This window comes from Carcharhinus amblyrhynchos, unplaced genomic scaffold (genome assembly GCF_965287045.1).
Source record: "Carcharhinus amblyrhynchos unplaced genomic scaffold, sCarAmb.v2.hapA scaffold_45, whole genome shotgun sequence".
Taxonomy (NCBI): domain Eukaryota; kingdom Metazoa; phylum Chordata; class Chondrichthyes; order Carcharhiniformes; family Carcharhinidae; genus Carcharhinus; species Carcharhinus amblyrhynchos.
Window position 1 is genome coordinate 3,331,520 of NW_027649786.1, and position 21,689 is coordinate 3,353,208.

General features: G+C 46.6%; 1 protein-coding gene across 1 annotated transcript; it reads left to right on the forward strand.

Moving 5' to 3' along the window:
* The first annotated feature begins 9,682 nt into the window (after nt 1-9,682).
* On the forward strand, nt 9,683-10,090 carry LOC145337261 (histone H2B type 1-A-like). Its single transcript, XM_080182052.1, has one exon. The coding sequence runs from the start codon at nt 9,683-9,685 to the stop codon at nt 10,088-10,090; it is 408 nt and encodes a 135-aa protein (XP_080038178.1).
* The last annotated feature ends 11,599 nt before the right edge of the window (nt 10,091-21,689 follow it).

Genomic DNA, 21,689 nt, shown 5'->3' on the forward strand with positions numbered 1-21,689 from the left:
TCAGGTGAAGCGCGGCCGCCGCCGCCGCCAGCTATTTAATTGCTGGCCGTATGCAAATGAGGGATGGGAGAGCGGCGCGTTCCCATTGGAGGAGAGGGCCCAGTATCCATTGTGACGTGTCACGATTGAAGCCAATTGACCAATCAGCAATCCGTCCCCCATCCCCGGCCAACTTGTTACACTTGAAGGCTCAAATGTCCCAACTTTTTGCTGCTTTTCAGAGAAGCCCCTGCTGTCATGAGAGTTGTGAATGGGTTTACCTTAAGGCACAATAGGAAAAGGCCACACGAATAAGGCCTTTTAACGGAGGCAGACCGAGGGGCCGGGAACTGCAGAATACCCTCGACCTGCGCTACTGTGTGCCAATCTGAGAAATAACGTCGCACGGTAATTTTTGAGGCATGTATATAGTTTTAAGGTTTGAAATATTATGACTGTAATTTGTATAGAGCTGTAAAAAGTTTTAGTTCTGCACTGTTTGCAATTCAAAGACACGTAGATTCGCAATGGTTTATTTGAGATTTTTATGAATAAAGTATATTTTTGGAAAAAAGAACTTATATTAAGTTGATCTTTCTCCACACCCTAGCTGTGACTGAAACACTGCATTCTACACCCTCTCCCCTATGTCCTCGATGAGCAGTATGTTTTGCCTTGTACGGCGCACAAGAAACAATGGCCGGAATTTTCCGACTGTTCAGGTAAGTGCACTTACCTGACGAAGGAGCAGCGCCCCAAAAGCTAGTGGCTTTTGCTACCAAATAAACCTGTTGGACATTGTGAGAAACACAGCTCACAGTCAAACAATTTAGTCGAGTCAAGTTCCAAAGGAGCAAGATATTTTATTTAACGTTCTTGCAAGACCGGGTGTCCAAAAGATAGGCACACCTTACATCGAGTTTAAGCAGGGGTTTTATACTATTTTTACAAGCATATTGATCAATTACACAATACGTTGTTCTCCCCTAATTGGTCCCTATCCCATTTATGTGTTGTCATTCCCCTATTGGCTCAAGGTGCCCCTAGCCACAGGCTGTGCTGTATGTTGGCTCATGTCCCAAGTCCCCTCTGCTCCCCTCTAACCATATTTTCCTGTTATTGCAAGAGTGCATATTGTAGGGTTGTTTCAATATCCTTACTTGATTAGTTCTCATGGGAACTCATCCGTCTTATCAATGTTCCCTGGAGAACTGTTAACAAGTCCAGTTCAGACCGACTGTATTCAGTCTTCTGCTAACTTAATCCCTACTATCTCAGTGACCTTTATCCCCCTGTAGTTACAAAATATACTCAGTTGCAGAAACAACACATCTTGCTTACCATTTGTCTCACAATCTGGACATTTTACATTCCTACAAGATGTGGTGCATGCGTCTTACTTCACACTGCACGTCTGGTGTTATCCCTACACAATGGGCAATTTCTTCACTGTCCTTGACTATAGTTCTGTCTAGCCTCAGCAACTTTCATACCCTGTATTAGTGATCAAAACCACAGTTGTTCCCATAATGTGGGTTGGCAATATGCTGAATCGTAGGTTGTTGTCCTGCTTAGTTTGTTCTCATGAGATAACATTCATTCTCCCCTCATCCTTGCCCCATCCTGTGTTGTTTAAACTATGTCTGTTTGCTGTTGTATCGTCACAAGATCCTTGTTCTGTTTCTTGAGTCATAATTTTATGTTAACCATATTTTATATTCATCTCTAACAATTGGACATTAACCTGGTGTTGTGAGACTTCTTACTGTGACTACTTCTTACTGCGCTGAAGGCATAGAATGGAGATAAAGGGGTCTTTTTCAGGATGGCAGCTATTGACTAGTGGTGTGCCTTAGAGGTCGGTGCTGGATCCACAATTTTTCACAATATACATTAACAATTTGGAAGAAGGAACTGAAGGCATTGGTGGTAAGTTTGCAGATGATACAAAGATATGTAGAGGCACAGGTAGTATTGAGAAAGCGGGGGCTGCAAAAAAACTTGGACAGGCTAACATTCATGTCGAGAGGACGAGAATACAAGAGCAGGGATGGACTTCTGAGGCTGTATAAGGCTCTGGTCAGACCCCATTTGGAGTATTGTGAGCAGTTTTGGACCCTGTGTCTAAGGAAGGATGTGCTGGCCTTGGAAAGGGTCCAGAGGAGGTTCACAAGAATGATCCCTGGAATGAACAGCTTGTTGTAGGAGAAATGGTTAAGGATTCTGGGTCTGTACTCGTTGGAGTTTAGAAGGAAAGGGGAGGTCTTACTGAAACTTGCAGGTTACTGTGAGGCCTGGATAGAATGAACGTGGAAAGGATGTTTCCACTAGTAGGAAAAACTGGAACCAGAGGGCACAACCTCAGGCTAAAAGGACAATCCTTTAAAACTGAAATTGGGAAGAATTTTTTCAGCCAGAGAGTGGTGAATCTGTGGAACTCTTTGCCACAGAAGGCTGAGGAAGCCAGGTCATTGAGTGTCTTTAAGACAGAGATAGATTCTTGATTAATAAGGGGATCAGTGGTTATGGGGAAAACGGCAAGAGAATGGGGATGAGAAAAATGTCAGCCATGATTGAATGGCGGAGCAGATTCAATGGGCCGAGTGGCCCAATTCTGCTCCTATGTCTCATGGTCTCATGTGGTCTGGCCTACATGGAAAAGCTGAGAGATGATCATTCCAAGGTGTTCTATAGCCATTTCCAAACAAATGCAGCTCAAACTAAACTCAAAAGCCTTCCTACCTTAAAATGATTCCCAGCTGCTAAGCAACACCCACATGCTCCTGTTAGCTTATTTTGGTGCCATAATCCTCTTTAAGCAAAATTGAAGCACAGTATGAATTGAGCAAACCCCACACATACAAACACTGTTGTCCAGCATGAATGTGACTAGAGTTTTGTTCTTTCTCACATATAAATTTTACACTAAACCCACTTAAAGCTATACCTTATTTCTAATTTTGCCACTATAAATATAAGTCCCTTGAAATTACCTTTAAAAAAAACCTTCCTCTGTCAACCATATAAGAACATAAGAAATAGGAGCAGGAGTCGGCCATCTAGCCCTTCGAGCCTGTCCCGCCTTTCAATAAGATCATGGCTGATCTGAAGTGGATCAGTTCCACTTTCCCGCTTTCTCCCCATAACCCTTAATTCCCCTGTCCATCAGAAATCTATCTACCTGTGACTTAAATATATTTAGCGAGGTAGCCTCCACCACTTCAACGGGCAGAGAATTCCAGAGATTCACCACCCTTTGAGTGAAGAAGTTCCTCCTCAACTCCGATCTAAACTGCCCCACCCCCCGGCCTTATCTTGAGGCTGTGCCCTCTAGTCCTGCTGTCCTTTCTGAGCAGGAAGAATCTATCTACCTCTACCCTATCCATCCCCTTCATTATCTTATACGTCTCTATAAGATCCCCCCTCATCCTTCTAAACTCCAATGAGTACAGACCTAGTCTATTTAGTCTCTCTTCATAGTCCAACCCCCTCATCTCTGGTATCAGCCTAGTGAACCTCCTCTGCACTCCCTCCGAGGCCAAAATATCCTTCCGCAAGTGCGGCGACCAAAACTGCACACAGTACTCCAGCTGCAGCCTCACCAGTGCCCTATACAGTTGCAGCAAGACTTCCCTGCTTTTATATTCAATCCCCCTCGCTATAAAGGCCAGCATCCCATTCGCCTTCTTGATCACCTGCTGCTCCTGCAGACTGGGTTTTTGCGACTCGTGCACAAGGAGTGCACAGCTCAACTATATCCTATTCCAGTCCAAGTCCGAATCACAAATCACTCTTTTTCCTGTTAACATCTATTGACTCCAATTAACCTGCAAAATATTAGGTGTATACTAACGTAAGAGGTTTACAAAACAATAACAACAAATGCTGAGAAATCTATTTGAGGGAACAAAAAATTCAGTGGAGGGCTAACAAATTACATGCTCAGTCACACTTTTATTCGTGTTGTTCATGGCAGCATGGTGACACAGTGGGTTAGCACCGCTGCCTCACAGCGCCAGGGACCCGGGTTCCATTCCCGGTGACACAGTGGGTTAGCACCGCTGCCTCACAGTGCCAGGGACCCGGGTTCCATTCCCGGTGACACAGTGGGTTAGCACTGCTGCCTCACAGCGCCAGGGACCCGGGTTCCATTCCCGGTGACACAGTGGGTTAGCACTGCTGCCTCACAGCGCCAGGGACCCGGGTTCCATTCCCGGTGACACAGTGGGTTAGCACTGCTGCCTCACAGCGCCAGGGACCCGGGTTCCATTCCCGGTGACACAGTGGGTTAGCGCTGCTGCCTCACGGCGCCAGGGACCCGGGTTCCATTCCCGGTGACACAGTGGGTTAGCACCGCTGCCTCACAGTGCCAGGGACCTGGGTTGCATTCCCGGTGACACAGTGGGTTAGCACTGCTGCCTCACAGTGCCAGAGACCCAGGTTCCATTCCCGGTGACACAGTGGGTTAGCACTGCTGCTTCACGGTGCCAGAGACCCGGGTTCCATTCCCAGTGACACAGTGGGTTAGCACTGCTGTCTCACAGTGCCAGGGACCCGGGTTCCATTCCCGGTGACACAGTGGGTTAGCACTGCTGCCTCACAGCGCCAGGGACCCGAGTTCCATTCCCGGCTTGCCTGTGCAGAGTTTGCATGTTCTCCCGCATCTGCATGCATTTCCTCTGGGTGCTCTGGTTTCCCCCCAAAGTCCAAAAGACGTGCTGGTTAGATGCATTGGCTATGCTAAATTCTCTCTAAGTGTACCCAAACAGGTGTCAGAGTGTGGCGGCGAGGGGATTTTCATAGTAACTTCATTGCAGTGTTAATGTAAGCCAACCTGTGACACTAATAAACTTTAAAATTTCTTATTAGGTTTGTTGCTCCAAACACTTGACCATTCAGTCCAGAGTTTTTAAAAAAAACACCCTTATTATAAACTAATTAGGGGGGGTGAGGGTGCAGGGGTAGGAGAAATGACAATGTCTAAAGTAAAAGAGAGGGTACAGGCGCGGGAAAATGTTGAGGATGTCCCAATAATAAAGGGAGTAGGGGGCATGAGAAAAGTTGGTAGCGTTCCTTCAAATGGAGTACAGATAAAGGCTGGGATAAAGACACTTTACCTGAATGCACGAAGCATTCGGAACAAAGTGAATGAGCTGGTGGCGCAGATCAGCACAAATGGATATGATCTGGTGGTCATTACAGAAATGTGGTTGCAGGGTGACAGGGACTGGGAGCTGAATGTCCAGGGGTATCAAGTGTTTAGGAAGGATAGAAGGGAGGAAAAAGCGGGGGGGGGGGGGGGGGGGGGGGGTAGCTCTGCTGATTAAGGATAGTATCAAAGTGGTAGTAAGGGAAGATATAGGCTCCAAAGAGCAGAACGTGAAATCGTTGGGGGTGGAGATAAGGAACAGTAAGGGGAGGAAGACGCTGGTGGGTGTGGTCTATAGGCCCCCAAATAATAACTTAGAGGTGTGGCGGGCTATAAACAAGCAAATAAATGATGCGTGCAGAAATGGAGTGGCGATAATTATGGGGGATTTCAATCTGCATATTGATTGGTTGACCCAAGTCGGACGCGGTGGGCTTGAGGAAGAGTTCTTGGAATGCTGTCGGGATAGTTTCCTTGAACAGTGTGTGACGGAACCAACGAGGGAGCGAGCTATCTTAGATCTGGTGCTGTGTAACGAGGCAGGAAGAATTAGGGATCTTGTTGTGAGGGATCCTCTTGGGACAAGCGATCATTGTATGATTGAGTTTTTGATGCAGATGGAGGTTGAGAAAGTAGGGTCCCAAACCTGTGTCCTCTGTTTGAACAGAGGGGAGTACGATAGGATGAGAGAGGAATTGGCAAATGTAGATTGGGGGCGCAGATTGGTCGGTAGGACGGCTGAGGAACAGTGGAGGATCTTTAAGGAGATCTTTTTCGGTGCTCAGCAGAAATATATTCCAATGGTAAAGAAGGAATGTAGGAGAAGGGATAATCAGCCATGGTTATCGAAGGAAATAAAGGAGAGTATTAAATTTAAAGCTGATGCGTTTAGAGTGGCTAAAAGTAGTGGGCGAGTAGAAGATTGGGAGAGGTTTAAAAATCAACAAAGAATGACTAAGAAGTTGATAAAGGAAGGATAGACTATGAAACTAAACTAGCGCCAAATATAAAAAAGGATAGTAAGAGTTTTTACAAATATATAAAGAGGAGAAGGCTGTCTAGAGTGAATGTTGGACCCTTAGAGGATAAGAGGGGGGATTTAGTGATGGGAGATGAGGAAATGGCTGAGGCTTTAAATAAGTTCGGTCTTCACGGAGGAGGACGCGAATAGTTTGCCAGATATTAAAGATAGAAGGATGGTAGAAGTTGAGGGCCTGAATGCGATTACTGTCACTAGAGAGGTAGTGCTTGATCGACTAGCGGGACTGATGGTGGACGAGTCCCCAGGACCGGATGGAATGCATCCCAGGGTTCTGAAGGAAATGGCAGAGGTGATAGTCGACGCCTTAGTGATTATTTACCAAACTTCACTGGATTCCAGGGAAGTACCGGAAGATTGGAAAATGGCTAATGTTACGCCGCTGTTTAAAAAAGGTCGCAGGCAAAAGGCAGGGAATTATAGGCCGGTTAGTTTAACGTCTGTTGTTGGAAAAATGCTTGAATCCATCATCAAAGAAGAAATAGCAAGGCACCTGGAAAGGAATGGTTTGATAGAGCAGATGCAGCACGGATTCATTAAGGGGAAGTCATGTTTGACGAATTTATTGGATTTCTATGAGGATGTGACTAGTGCGGTAGACAGAGGGGAACCGGAGGATGTGACTAGTGCGGTAGACAGAGGGGAACCGGTGGATGTGGTGTTTCTTGATTTTCAAAAGGCATTTGATAAAGTGCCGCACAAAAGGTTGCTTCAGGTTAGGGAGCATGGAGTTGGGGGTAAGGTGTTAGTGTGGATAGAGGATTGGTTGTCTAACAGGAAGCAGAGAGTTGGTATCAGTGGGTGCTATTCTGATTGGCGGTTCGTGACTAGTGGAGTGCCGCAGGGATCGGTGCTGGAGCCTCAGCTATTTACCATTTATATAGATGATCCGGAGGAGGGGGCTGTGTAGGGTGATGAAATTTGCTGATAACACAAAGATGAGTGGAAAAGCAAATTGCGCGGAGGGTGTGGAAAGTCTGCAGAGGGATCTGGATATGAGGGGGAATCTTATAGAGATGTATAAGATAATGAAAGGGATGGATAGGGTAGAGGTAGAGAGATTCTTCCCGCTCAGAAAGGACAGCAGGACTAGAGGGCACAGCCTCAAGATAAGGGGTGTGCAGTTTAGAACGGAGTTGAGGAGGAACTTCTTCACTCAAAGGGTGGTGAATCTCTGGAATTCTCTGCCCGTTGAAGTGGTGGAGGCTACCTCACTAAATATATTTAAGTCACAGGTAGATAGGTTTCTGATAGACAAGGGAATTAAGGGTTATGGGGAGAAAGCGGGAAAGTGGAACTGATCCACTTCAGATCAGCCATGGTCTTATTGAATGGCGGGGCAGGCTCGAAGGGCTAGATGGCCTACTCCTGCTCCTATTTCTTGTTATGTTCTTATTCTTTGGTCTGTCGACAAACATAATTTATAGCCAGAAATTGGAGTGAGAAGCTTCCAGATTTAGCCAGGTCTCAATCAAGTCTTGTGCTCATAACTTAGGGACAGTATTTTGGTAATCAAATGATACGCTGCTGTATAAAAAAAGAAATATTTGCATTTATTGTCTCTAGGAGCTCTCAACGGGCTTTGCAGCCAGATCAGCTGAAAGGTAGCCACTTGTAGGAGTGCCACACTGTCAGAGGCGCTGCCTTTCTGGCTGAAGCAGTTCCTACAGGACAACAGTAAATTCGCTTCCAAAATACCTTTGAAAAGGTGTGCAAGGCACTACACAAGGCTGCCTGAGACATCTTTGTGCTGTTTTCGTTGTGAAAGGCAAAGGGGGGCCGTGTGAAAATGTTTAGTTTGTCCTGGTGCCTGGGAGAGGGAGCATGCGCCGAATAGAAGGCCTCGTCACCATCGCGTCCGCTTTGTGCGTGTTGGGGAGCATGCGCTGTGTGGTGGGGGCGGCGAACAGACGCGGCGTGGTGTGGTGAGCATGCGCCGAGTGGGAGGATTCGCGGCTATCGCGTCTGCTTTGAGCGTTGAGGAGCATGCGCAGAGGCGGTTGGTGAACGGACGGCCGGGTGATCTGGGCAACATGCGCGGGGTGGGTCGCGGAGCATGCCTGGAATGGGTAAGGAAACACGTGCGCTGGGTGGGTTGGGGAGCGCGCGCCGGCTCCCAGTGGGAGGACTCGCCTCCATCGCGTCGGCTTTGGGTATTGAAGAAGCACCGCTGGCGCCGCCCGCTCTGTAGTTCAGCTCCCGGCGGTGAGGAGTGCGGGTTGGGGAGGGCGAAGAGAAGGTGCTAAAGGCGCCACCGCCGCAAATGGCTTCGGGCGATTTGCTCGAAGGCCCCTCCCGAGGCAGGAAGCCGAGGAGGCGGAGGGGGCCGCCGCCCTCCAGGGTGCAGCAAGCGGCTGGAGTGCCCACCGTGTCTGACCACATCGTGGAGGCGGTGGCCTCTTCCCGGGAACGCCGCGGTCTGTCGCTGGCCGGCGTCAAGAAGGCGCTGTCCGCCGCAGGCTACGACGTGCCGCGGATCAACTCGCGGGTGAACCAAGCGGTGCGGAGCCTGGTCAGCGGCGGCTCGCTGCTCCAGACCGCCGGCACCGGGGCCTCCGGCTCCTTCAGGATCAACCGGCAGCATTTGGAGGAACAGAGCCGCGCCCCCAAAGCCCAGGGGGGCGGCCGGCCGCGGCGGAGAGCGGCCGCTGGGCCCAGAGCCAAGGTGAAGAGGAGCCCGGCCCGGCTGAAGAAGAAACCGGGAGGAGGCCGGAAGAAAGGAGCCGCTACTGGCGGCGGGCGGAGGAAAAAAGCCAAAGCCACCGGCGTCCGGAAGTTGGGCGGGCGGCTCCGGAAAAGGAGCAAGAAGCCGGCACCTGAAGGGAATCCGGCCGCCGGGCAGGAAGGGGTAGAAGGAGCGGCAGCAACTGAGGGAGAAACCGAGAGAGCAACCGAGCAGCAGGAAGACAAAACAGTCAAGGACGAAAAATAAATAAAGACCAATAACAAAAGGCTCTTTTCAGAGCCACCGACTCCCTTAGAGAAAGAGGAATAATCAGAAAATAACAAAACATTCTATAAAATTCATTGAGGATCAAACACTGAATGCCGCAAATGTGAAATAATAGAAAACGCTGGGAAAATTCAGCCGCTGGAGAAATATCCGATCCCGCTGCAGTGAAGTGGACGGAGATTCGACTAAATTTTCCGTCCTGGTTTTAAAACAGGATTGAACCCCAGACAAATTGCAAAATAATTATTAAAATAAAATACAAATGCGGGATATTATCCATTTCCCTTCCGTCGGCGACTGGAAAATTTCTACATAATGTTTTTTCCGGTTCCTCCTTTCCCCTAAACCAGGTTGAATCTCCTTCCCGCCATTTTTTTAAAAAGATACCTTCCAGTGATTTCTGCGAATTGAAAATGAGCTTGATCCAGGTTGAGTCAATGGGAATTGACGATTTCCGATCCTTCATTTGCATGGCGTTGTGTATATAAGGGGCTGCAGATTTGTATCCAGGTTTTTATTTCCCGTCTGAACCTAACAGGTGAAGGAATCGGAAGATTTGGCCATGCCGACTGCTGCAGTCTCCACAAGTGCCTCCTCCGTGGGCTCCAAGGGTTCCCTGTCCAAGAAAGGCTCCAAGAAAACGGCGATGAAAATGTCCAGGAAGGGGGAAAAGAGGCATCGGCGCAGCAGGAAGGAGAGTTACAGTATCTACATCTACAAGGTGCTGAAGCAGGTCCACCCGGACACCGGCATCTCCTCCAAGGCCATGAGTGTCATCAACTCGTTCGTCAGCGACATCTTCGAGCGGATCGCCGGCGAGGCTTCCCGCCTGGTCCACTACACCCGGCGTCAGACCATCTCCTCCCGGGAGATCCAGAGCGCCGTCCGCCTCCTGCTGCCGGGGGAGCTGGCCAAGCACGCCGTCTCCGAGGGCACCAAGGCGGTCACCAAGTACACCAGCTCAAAGTAGAGGGAGTGGGGTAAACAAGTCGACAGCCAAGACAAAACGGCTCTTCTAAGAGCCACTTACCAATGTCTGAACAGGGAGGGCTGTATCAATTAACCGAGCAGTATTCAACATAAGATTTACCAAAGCAAATCAAACTTGCAACATACCAGAACAAAACATAATTGTAAAAATGCTGGATAAAATCAGCATTCTTAATACACCTAAACATTTTCCAAGTTAAACCAAAATTTTCAACTCAAAGCGAATCAAATTTGCAACATACCACTCAAGTTATAAATAAAAAAAATTCATCAGAACAATTTCAAACTCAACAAAACCAAAATCTCAACCAACACAGCTTCAAATTTAACAAAAATCAAACTTGCAACATACTGATACAAAATAAAAGTAAAATGTTGGATAAACCCAAAACTCCTAACCGAATATGCTCCAATTTAATAATACAAAAGAAACTTCCAATTTAAGAATCCGAGTTTCAGATTCACCAACTTGTAACATGCCAGGAAAAAACAAAGCAAAAACAAAAGCAACAATGCTAGATAAACTCCAATTCTCACACACCAGAACAATTTTCAACTTAGCAAATAGCCAAAATTTATAAACTTAAAACTTTAGATTTATCATAATGAATAAAACTTGCAACACACCAGGGCAAAATACCACATAAAATATCAATGCTGGATAAAGTCAACGTTTTTAACACTAGAATTATTTCCAATTTAACAATACAACCAACATTTTCAATTTGACAAACCCATCAAAACGTTAGTTACCAAAGCGAATAAAATCTAATAAAATTTCCAACGTGCCAGAATAAACAAAATCTAGACCTCTGCAGAAGAATCAAAACTTTAGTTCCACCTCTCCGCCTACACTGGCTTATTCCAAAAGAAGATGTTCCTTTCAGTCGCACCTGTTGTATCCAAATTGCACTTTCATTTGTGAAATCTGCTTCATCCACATTTCTCATCTTGACTGGAGATCAACTAAAATTGGGAAATTGACAACGATCTGGTCGCGGTTTCAATGTGTTAAAAGGATGAGAAAATGCCTAATCTCTCGTTAAATGGGAGATCTCACAAAGAAAGAATCTTTCACTCCAGCTTGGCAGAGGGTCTGTTTAAACTGCTGTATTGTGATGCGGTTTAAAAGTAAATAAATTAAGAGGATGAACTGAGGAGAAGATCCTGGAGCTGTGTTTTCCTCTTGGTTTGGAGGAGATCTTCGATCTTGGCTTAGAGTTAGTCTTTGACCCTGATCTTTGCTCCTGCACTTGCTCTTCGACTCCTAGAATTGATTGGGGCTCCTAGATTTGAAATTTGACTCCTGGAATTTCTCTTTCGCTTCCGGCGTTGATATTTTGTCTCCTTTGGCTCCAGAATTTTGGCTCTTGGAGTTTCCCCTTGACTCCCGGAGTGTCTCTTTGGCTCTGCAGCGTCGGCTTCGCCCGTTTAAATAGCGGCGGCGGTGAAGGAGGAAACTCTTCCCTTCCCGTCAGAGGGAGGAGAGATTCTGGTGGGGCCGGGGTGGGTGGGCGGGGGGGGGGCAGAGCCGGAGATCCACCCCGAGGGAGAGAGTGTGAAAGGGAGGGAAGCCCATGGCCGACACCCAGGCGGCCCGCAGGCGAGGGGGAGCGGGGAGGAGGAAGCCCCGGGGCCGGGGCGGCGGCGGCGGCAGCAGCAGCAGCTCGGCCACGGTGTCGGAGCGGATCCTGGAGGCGGTGGGCAGCGGCAAGGCGGGGCGCCGCGGGATCTCCCTGCCCGCCCTCAAGAAGCTGCTGTCGGACCGCGGCTACGACGTGGCGGCCAACAAGTGGCGGCTCCGGCAGGCGGTGCGGAGCCTGGTCAGTAAAGGCTCCCTGGTGCAGACCTCGGGCAGCGGCGCCTCGGGCTCCTTCAAACTGCCCGCCCGGGACGAGGCAGCGGCGGCGGAGCGGCAGGCCAGGAAGACCCGGAAGAGGAGCCCGGCCGTCTCGTCCGCCAACTCCGGCCGCGGCAGCCGCAAAGCCGCCGCCAAAAGACCCAAGAAGCGGCTCGGCCCCCGCAAGATGAAGCGAGGCTCCGCCAGGAAAGCGGTGGCCCGGGGCGGCCGCAAAAAGGCCAAGAGCCCCGGCAAGAGGGGCAGGAAGGCGGCGGCCAGACGCCCCGCCAGAGGGGGCAAGAAACCGAGGGCCAAACCCCGGAGAGGACCGGCCAAGCCCCCCCAGGAGCAGAAGCAGGAGGAGAAAAGCCAAGCCCCGGCTCCCGAGGAAATATCCGGCTCGGAGAAAACCAGCCAGGCTTGCTCCGAGATCGTAGACAATATATGAGGGGCAGAGGAGAAGGGTCGTAAATCCACACTCAAAATTTAAAACATACCACACAACAAAAAAAAGGCTCTTTTCAGAGCCACCAAATATCTCAAAAAGCCAAACCGTGTCCCTGGGTCGCAAATCCATATTGAGCATTCAAATAAACTAAATTTCAGTCAAAAAGTCTGAAAGGAGTGAAATTTGAATCAAAAATAAGTCTTCGCAGCCACCAAATACGTAAGAAAGAGCCAGAACCCTCTTCTTGGGTCGTGAATCCTCATCCAGAACTGAAAAGAAACTAAATTTGAACCCCAAAAAACTGGAAAGAAATGAAATCTGAACAAAAAAGATTCTTCAGGGCCACCAAACATTTCAAAGCCCGGACGTACATAGCGAGAGTAATCCCATTCAGCCCTTCGAGCCTGTTCCCCCACTTTGACAATGGCTAATTAAATTCAATGTCCTGATTTCCCCTCTTCCCCCATACCCCTTGATCCCTTTAGCCCCAAGAGCTATGTCTAATTTCTTCTTAAAATCACACAACGTTTTGGCCTTAACTATTTCCTGTGGTAGTGAGTTCCACACATTCACAACCCTCTGGATGAAAAGTTCTAGATTCCCCCGCCATTGGGAACATTCTTTCTCCATCTATCATGTCTAAAGCAAAGAATGTTCATCGAGCATTGGAAAGAACGAAATTTCAACATTAAAAAAAGTTCTTTCCAGAGCCACGAAACATTTCAGACAGAACCAGACCCACCAGTCTGGCTCTCAAAAAGGTTGATGCTGGATGAACAAAGTTCCCATTGAGCCGGGTTTGTAGGCTGACGGATTTAAAGATAATCACAATTTTTTTTGTTTAAATTTCAGATTTCCACAGCATTTTGCTGTTGTGTTAATAAGATGATGTTTATTTAAGAAAATAGTAACAAATTAGCTTATCACAATGCTGGAAACACTTAGGAATTTCACGGAAATGAAAACAGAAAATGCTGGAAAATCTCAGCAGGTCTGACAGCTTCTGTGGAACGAGAATAGAGCCAATGTTTACAGTCTGGATGATTCTTCGTCAGAGCGCAGTTCACTGAAATCTCCAAAGCTGTCCACAAATTGTTTAAACTCAACTTGAAATTTAAACTGGGAACTATGCTGAGCCGGACGGATATTGTGGTAGAAAATCAGCAGTCCTCAATCAGACCATCACTGTCAGGAAGTCCTTAGACGCATAGGCAACTGATTACATATTGTCTTTACATATCACATATTTGCCTGGGCTTGTTTATTTTATTTGTTTTTTTTGACCCACCCCTTTCACTTCAGTCATAGATTATCCTTTTCTTGCAAAGACAAATACAACATTTCAAAAAATAACTCTGCACTATCCCTTTTGGTTGTCACTGCAGTGATTGATTTCAAGTTGTGATAAACTCATTTTGGAAGTAGAACCGTTCTAGTGATACAAAAATGCTGGAAACTGCCTGGTTTTTGATGGGTACGTGCCCACATTAAAATCTTGTTTTCAGAAGAGTTTGAGGGAAGTGAGTCTTGCTCGCCATTTGCATGTTCAAGAATCAATGTTGGAGCAACAGGCATCATTAGATGCATTTGGCGTATTTGAATAACCTTGCCTGAGATATTTATCAGGACCACCAACTGGCATTTTTACAGGGAAAAAGATGGAGAGGATCACATAATATCCGCAAAAAGGAAAATCATCCCAATACTTGCGAAGGAGTTCATGTGCAAATGAGAAATGAGAGTCCTGTGGATAGAATTCTAAAATTCCATTGTAATTCCATTATTCCCACAGTAAAGATTTAGGGAGATCCAAGCAAATAGAATTTGGTGTGACTATGAGGATATGAACAATGATATCCTTCCAACTTTTATTTCACGAAATAAAATTCAAAATCCCTTCTGTGAAGTAATTTCTTCTCATCCCCACCCTAAATGATCCACCCCTTATTGCAATTCAAGTACAAGACAGAGAGAAATAGGGAGAGAAATAGAGAGAGAAATAGCTAATTTTTGTCCAGACTGTCAGATAAGATGTTATATATCATTCCCTGCTAATATATTTTAATTTATCTTGTCTCTCTGATAAGATATTAAAATGTTACATCTTTTACTTTGCTAATATATTTTAATTCATGGCCAACCGCTCAGAAAAGATACTTTCTCTGTGAAAATACTTTATTTTAGATTGTGTCTCAGATATTATATATTATTCTCTGTTGATATATTTTAATTTATGTTCAATCTCTGATATTATATATTATTCTCTGTTCTCATATATGATACATTATAATTTAGCTTTGATCTCTCAGATAAGATATTTTATATGATTGTCGGATAATAGATTTTAATTTATTTTGTCTCTCCATTATTGTAATTACTCTTTGCTAATATATTTACATTTATAGTCAGTCTCTCAGACGATATATTATTATCTGCCCTCAGACATTATATATTTTTCTTTGCTAATATATTTACATTTATAGTCAGTCTCTCAGTCGATATATTATTATCTGCCCTCAGACATTATATATTTTTCTTTGCTAATATATTTCATTTTAGATTCTCTCTCAGATATATGTAATTGTTTTGCTAATATATTGTAATTTATGCCCAGTCTCTCAGATTGTATAGTATTCTCTCCTCTCAGATGTTTTATATATAGTATAGTTTGGTGATATATTGTTCAGTCTCTCGGGTAAGGTAATTTATATTATTCTCAGACAATATATTATATATTATTCTCGCTTCTCAGATTTCTTTTGCTAATAGATTTTATATTGTCTCCGCTAATATTTATTATTCTTTGCTAATATATTTTATTTTAGATTCCCTCTCAGATAATATATTGATAATATCTTGTAATTTCTGTCCAGTCTCTCATGAGATATTATATATTAATATTTTCTAATCTGCTAATATCTTCTCATTTCTGTCCTCTCCCCCCGCCCCCCCACCCCAGCCCCGGGTGTCTCTATCGCGTCCGTCCCGAAGCTTCAAATACGGAGTGTTTGCGCCCGGCCGGGATCGGGCAGCCTGACCTCCCACAGCCGAGCCAGGATGCCCAGGAGGCAGCAGCAGCAGCAGCAGCCGCCGCCGCCGCCGCCACCGCCCAACTCTTCTCCCCCGCCGCCGACGCGGCAGCGGCGCTCCCGCAAGGCGCAGCAGGCCGACACGCGGATCTCGCAGCTGATCCTGCAGGCGCTGTCGGCCCGCCGGCAGCGGGGCGGCCTCTCGCTCATCTCCCTCCGCAAGGCGCTGCTGGCCAGCGGCTACGACGCGGAGCACAACAAGCACCGGGTGCAGCTGGCCATCAGGAGCCTGGTGAGCGACGGCTCGCTGGTGCAGGCCAAGGCCACCGGTTCCCTGCAGCTCAAGCGGCAGCCCAGCCAGCAGCAGGAGCGGGCGGTGCAGGGCGAGGAGGAGAACCAGCAGCTTCCCGCCTCGCCACCCCAGGAGGAGGCCACCTCCGCCGGCAGGAAGAAACAAACCAACCCCGCCAAAAAACCCAGGAGGAGAGTCCAGACCGACAGGAAAGCCAAGCCTCGGAAAACCAGGAGGTGAATTCAGAGACCGGACAAAATACCAAAAAGGCTCTTTTGAGAGCCACTAATCCTCCAAAAGGGTCACTAAATCGAACTGTCAAAACAGAAAACTTTATTCCCCTCACCATCTAAAGTACACTTTCACATAAATGTACATTACGTGAAAATGACAAAGCGCAATAGAATTTAACTTGTCTCCCTTGTTCTGGAATAACTCAATATTTCAATGCTTACACATTTACAATTTTAGGTTCCATATTCTATTGCACATAAAGTGCAATTAAATTTATCTCCTTCCCACACAAAATGTTCTCAAATAATTTAATAGCATTTCAATCCTTTTGTAGTTGCAATTTATGTCCAGTGGACAATCCCAGGGCAAAGCGTTTCATTTCGAAAATTACATATAATTTCAGAAAGTGCAATAGAATTTAACTTAGTGTATTGTATTGAATTATTACAGAACAACATGTTTTGAAATACCTCAGTACAATTTCAATGTTCATATTTGCAATCTACATTTCATATTCAGTGCAGTTGCCAGGACAAAACGTTTCATATTGAAAATTACATAAAGCACAACAGAATTTAACTTTTTTTCTCCCCACAGGACATGTTCTTCTGAAATAATGTTCATATTTATATATATATTTGTGTTCCACTGTTCAGTACACAGCTCGAGGCCAAAAGGCTTCACGTTGAAAATTACATGAAGTGCAATAGAATTTAACGTTTTCTCCTCTACCCAACATGTTCTTCTGAAATAGCTCAATAAAATTTCCATCCTCAGATTTACAATTTATATTCCTGGTTCGGTGGACTGTCCCACGGCAAAACATGTCACTAAAGTTATATAAAGTGCAATAGAATTTAACTTATCCCCATGCAACATATCCCCATACTGAGGTGGTTTATAGAATTTCAATGTTCTCCGTGCTTACAATCTATATTTTATATTCAGGGCACAGCCCGAGGGCAAGAAGTTGTCACCTTGGAGGTTGCATAAAGTGCAATGGAATTAAACTTCCCCCCGCCCCCCGCTCTCACATGTCTCCACTGGGAGATGAATTATACAATTTCAATTTTCTTGATATTTAGAATATGACATGTTCGGGTCGGTCGGGCAGACATCCTTGGGGGCAAAATATTTCAAATTTAACTCATCCCCACGCATGTTCCTTTTTGAGATGATCTGTGTGTACAATTTCAACATTGATATTTACCAACTGTATTTTGTGTTCAACGCAGAGCCGAGGGCTAAAGGTAATGTGTAATACAATTCAGCTGGTACGCACCCCACAGTATGTCCCCACCTTAAGGCACCTCTTGACATTGACAATCTAAATATCATGTCCGGCATAAACTCCCCAGGGGTTCCACACATTTTCCAGCTTCTCTGCGTTAATTAATTTGCAGAGAAGAGAGTGTTGTTAATCTTCAAAGAGTTGGACAGGATAGCAAGATTTTTGCCTTCACTTTCGGGGTTTGAGCTCCATTAGTGAGTCAAATTCTACAGTCAGAGAAGCAAGGGAAATGATATAAATTATTGATTATTTAGAGAAGTCAGCGAGTTAAATAAATCTTGTACAAAATAACTTCATTATTGTGGGAACTGATATATTTAATTAAGGAAGTCAGCAGGTTAAATAAATCTCATCAAATAACTTTGCAAGATCCTTGCGAAAAATGATAATTATTTAAGAGAACTGAGCAACTAAAGTACATCTCGTATAAATAATTCTACGGTTACTGTGGAACATGATATAATGAATTATTTAGGGCTACCAGCTCATGTTAAATACATTTATGGCTAACGTAGAACATGTTAGACTGAATTATGGTTTATGTAGTCTAGTCAGCGAATGAAATAAATCTTGCACAAAATAATTTAACGAATAATGTGGAAACTGATAATTGGGATATTTATGGAAATCAGCTCAGATTAAATACCCTTATAGGTGGAACACAGTATAATTATTGGTCATTTAGTTAAATGGTATACCATTTAGTTATTTAGTTAATAGGCTTAATAATATGGTCAGTGATGTGGTTATTTAGTCAATTCGGGAATCAAATAAATGTCAGGTCAAATATTTTTATGGTTATTGAATTAAATGATAAAATTATTACTTCTTATTAAATTGGATTTTAACCTAGTGTTGTGTGACTTCTTGCTGTGCCCACCCCAGTCAAGAGCCGGCATCTCAAAATCATAAATGCATTTATGGTTATGCTGGAACATGTTACAATGAATTTTTATGTAGTCAAGTCAGCGAGTTAAATAAACCTTGCAAAAATTAATTTAATAATCAATGTGAAAACTAATAATTGGTTATTTCAGGAAGTCAGCAGATTAAATGAATACATAATTTAGTGATATTTAAGATTCAACAACTATTTAAAACCTCAAACTAAGTAACTTAAAAGGTTTTGTGGTGTAATTGTTAAACAAAAGAAGGCAAGTTTATTTGCAAGTGTATGAAAAATGTTTTATTGTTGTAACTTCTTTGCCAGTGAAACAAAGTTTTAAGTTTTATAGTCACAAGTAGGCTTACATTAACTATGCAATTAAGTTAGTGAAAATCCGTTTTCTTTTCCATTTCTGTTGGGACTTTTTTGTAAGGAAGGTGGTGACCAGCTCAGTTTCTTCAAGTTTTGGTGGCTCTGAAAAGAGCCGTTTCATGAACATAATGATAAATGGGGAGGGTTTCTTTCTCCCTCGCTGCCTGGTTAGGATTTTCCCACCACCCCCCTCACCGCGACCCTCTTCTGCCGCTTAACGCCGGGACCGGGCTGCCTCCCTCGGTGGCCCTGAGCGGGACTCCAGCCTCTTCCCGTCACCGTCCCTTTCTTGGCGGCCCGCGCCGGCTTGTACTTGCGGTAGAGGCGGGGCGGGAGAGCCGCGCGGCCGCGGGGAGGCGGTAGCGAGGCAGGGAAATCGACGAATCCCCCGCGCCTGCCCTTGAGCGGTAGCGGGCGGCCGGCGGGCTGGCGGGTTCGACGTCGGTAGAGACAGCGGCGAGGGCGCCCGGGGCGGCGGTGGGGAGCCCGCCGGACGTAAGAACGGCGGGATTTTGCCGGGTATTTGCGGCGGGCGGGCGTCCGGCGCCGGGACGAGGAGTGGAGGTGATGCGGGGCAGCTTTGCGGCGGGCCACCCGCTTCTTCTTGGCGGCGGCTTCCCGTTTTTCCCGCCGGGGGTGGCCGCCGCTTCCCGCCCCGGCGGAGGTTCCGCCGACGCCCGTGCGGTTGAAGCGGAAGGAGCCCGAGGCTCCCACCCCGGCCGTCTGCACCAGCGAGCCGTTCCGGACCAGCTGCTTGACCGTCTGGTTGACCCGCGTGTTGTTGCGGGTCACGTCGTAGCCCTTGGCCGTCAGCGCCTTCTTGAGGGCGGCCAGCGAAATGCCCCGCCGCTCCTTGGTGGCGGCCGCCACGTTCAGAATCTGCTCGATCATCGTGGGGCCCTTCTTGCGGCGCGGCTGCCCGGCCGCCGCCGGCGGGGTTCCCGCTTCCCCTTGCTGCTGCGCCGCGGGCGGGGATCCCGCCGCCGCCGCTGCCGTCTCCCCTTGCTGCGGCCTCTGCTGTTTCTTCTTCTTGTTCCCTCCACATCCTCTCTCCCCGCCTCCTCCCGACTGAGGCGGGGTGCCCCCCCCGCCTAAATCGCCTCCTTCATCCGCCTTTTGGCTGCGTTCATCCATCCTCCTCCTCCTCCCCCTCCTCCCTCCTCTGGATCCTGCCTCTCCTTCTATTTTGAGGCTTTTTTTTAAGGGCTCTCTCTCTACCTCTCAATCTATCAGCTCCCAACGCTGAGATCGCCGGGGAGCCTGGGTTTTTATTAGAAGGAGGCGGACGCCCGAGGAGGGAGTGCCCGCCTCCTTCAACCCAAAAACACTCCTCCTTTGCAAAAAAAAATCCGCCTCTTCCTCACGAACACACCCTCTTTCACCACAGCCCGCCATCTTCCGGCACACAAAACCCCCCTTCTTCTGCCAAACCCTCTTCTAATCATTCTTCCAAAACCTCTCCCGAAAACCTTCTGCCAAACCCTCCCCCAATCCTCCTCGCCAACCCTCCCCGCAGTCCTCCCAAACTTTCCCCAATCCTTCTTCCAAGCCCTCCTCTTTCTTCTCCCAAACACTCCCCCACCCTTCTCCCAAACCCAGCCCCTAATACTTATCCCAAACACTCCTCAAATCCTTCTTCCAAAATCTCACCCTAACCCTTCTCCTAAACCCTCTCCTTTCTTTTCCCAAACAGTCTCCCAATCCTTCCTCCAATTCCTCCATCTAGTTCTTCTCCCAAGTCCTCCTTCCACGTTTTCTCTGCTTAAATAGATTCATCAGAATGATTCCCGGGATGAGGAACTTCTGTTAACTGAGAAAATTTGAGACTATGTTCTTTGGAGAGAAGAAGGCTGAGAGGGGATTTAATGAGCACGCTCAAAATTTGGAGGGGCTGGACAGATAAGGAGATACAGTTCCTGTCAGTAAAAGGATCAAGATCAAAAGGGCACAGATTTAAACAATTGGTAAGTGAAGCAAAAGTGATATGATGACACAGCAAATGGCTAGGATCTGAAATGTATTGTCTGAGAGTGTGATGGAGACAGATTCACGCAGCGAGTGATTAAGATCTGGAATGTAGTGTCTGAGAATGCAGTGGAGACAGATTCACACAGCGAATGGTTAGGATCTGGAATGTTCTGTCTGAGAGTGTGGTGGAGACAGATTCACACAGCGAGTGGTTAGGATCTGGAATACACTGTCTGACAGTGGTGGAGACAGATTCACACAGCGAGTGTTTAGGATCTAGAATGCACTGTCTGACAGTGTGGTGGAGACAGATTCACAAGCGAGTGGTTAGGATCTGGAATGTACTATCTAAGAGTGTGGTGGAGACAGATTCACACAGTGAGTGGTTAGGATCTGGAATGTACTGTCTGAGAGTGTGGTGGAGACAGATTCACAAGCGAGTGGTTAGGATCTGGAATGTACTATCTAAGAGTATGGTGGAGACAGATTCACACAGTGGGTGGTTAGGATCTGGAATACACTGTCTGACAGTGTGGTGGAGACAGATTCACAAGCAAGTGGTTAGGATCTGGAACGTACTGACTCAGAGTGTGGTGGAGACAGATTCACACAGCGACTGGTTAGGATCTGGAATGTACTGTCTGAAAGTATGGTGGAGACAGTTGCACAGCAAGTGGTTAGGATCCGGAATGCACTGTCGGAGGATGTGGTGGAGACAGATTCACACACCGAGTGGTTAGGATCTGGAATGTACTGTCTGAGAGTGTGGAGGAACAGATTCGCCACGAATAAAGCACCAACTGGCCCAACCCGCCACCGCTCAGCAGCACCGCACCCAACAAGAGTTCCCCAAACAGGCCAAGAAAGTGGCAGCCAAGCAGAGAAAAAGACCCCAAGAGGCCGATAGCAATGAAGTGGGTGGTGGAGGAAGCATCTAAAAAAAATACACAACAAAAAAAGACTCTTTTCAAATTCACTCACTCCCAACTGAAGGAACGAAAAAAGCTATTTTTTGTATAACGTTTGGGAAATACACAATTAGAAATCATAGAACCCCTACAGCACAGAAAGAGGTCATTCGGCCCATCGAGTCTGCACTGACCACAATCCCACCCAGTCCCTACAGCGATATCCCTATATATTTACCCACTAATTTATCTAAACTACGCATCTCAGGACACACCAAGGGGCAATTTTAGCATGGCCAATCAACCTAACC

Excerpts from the sequence above, each read along its gene's own strand:
- LOC145337261 (XM_080182052.1), top strand. The coding sequence starts at position 9,683 with ATGCCGACTGCTGCAGTCTCCACAAGTGCCTCCTCCGTGGGCTCCAAG.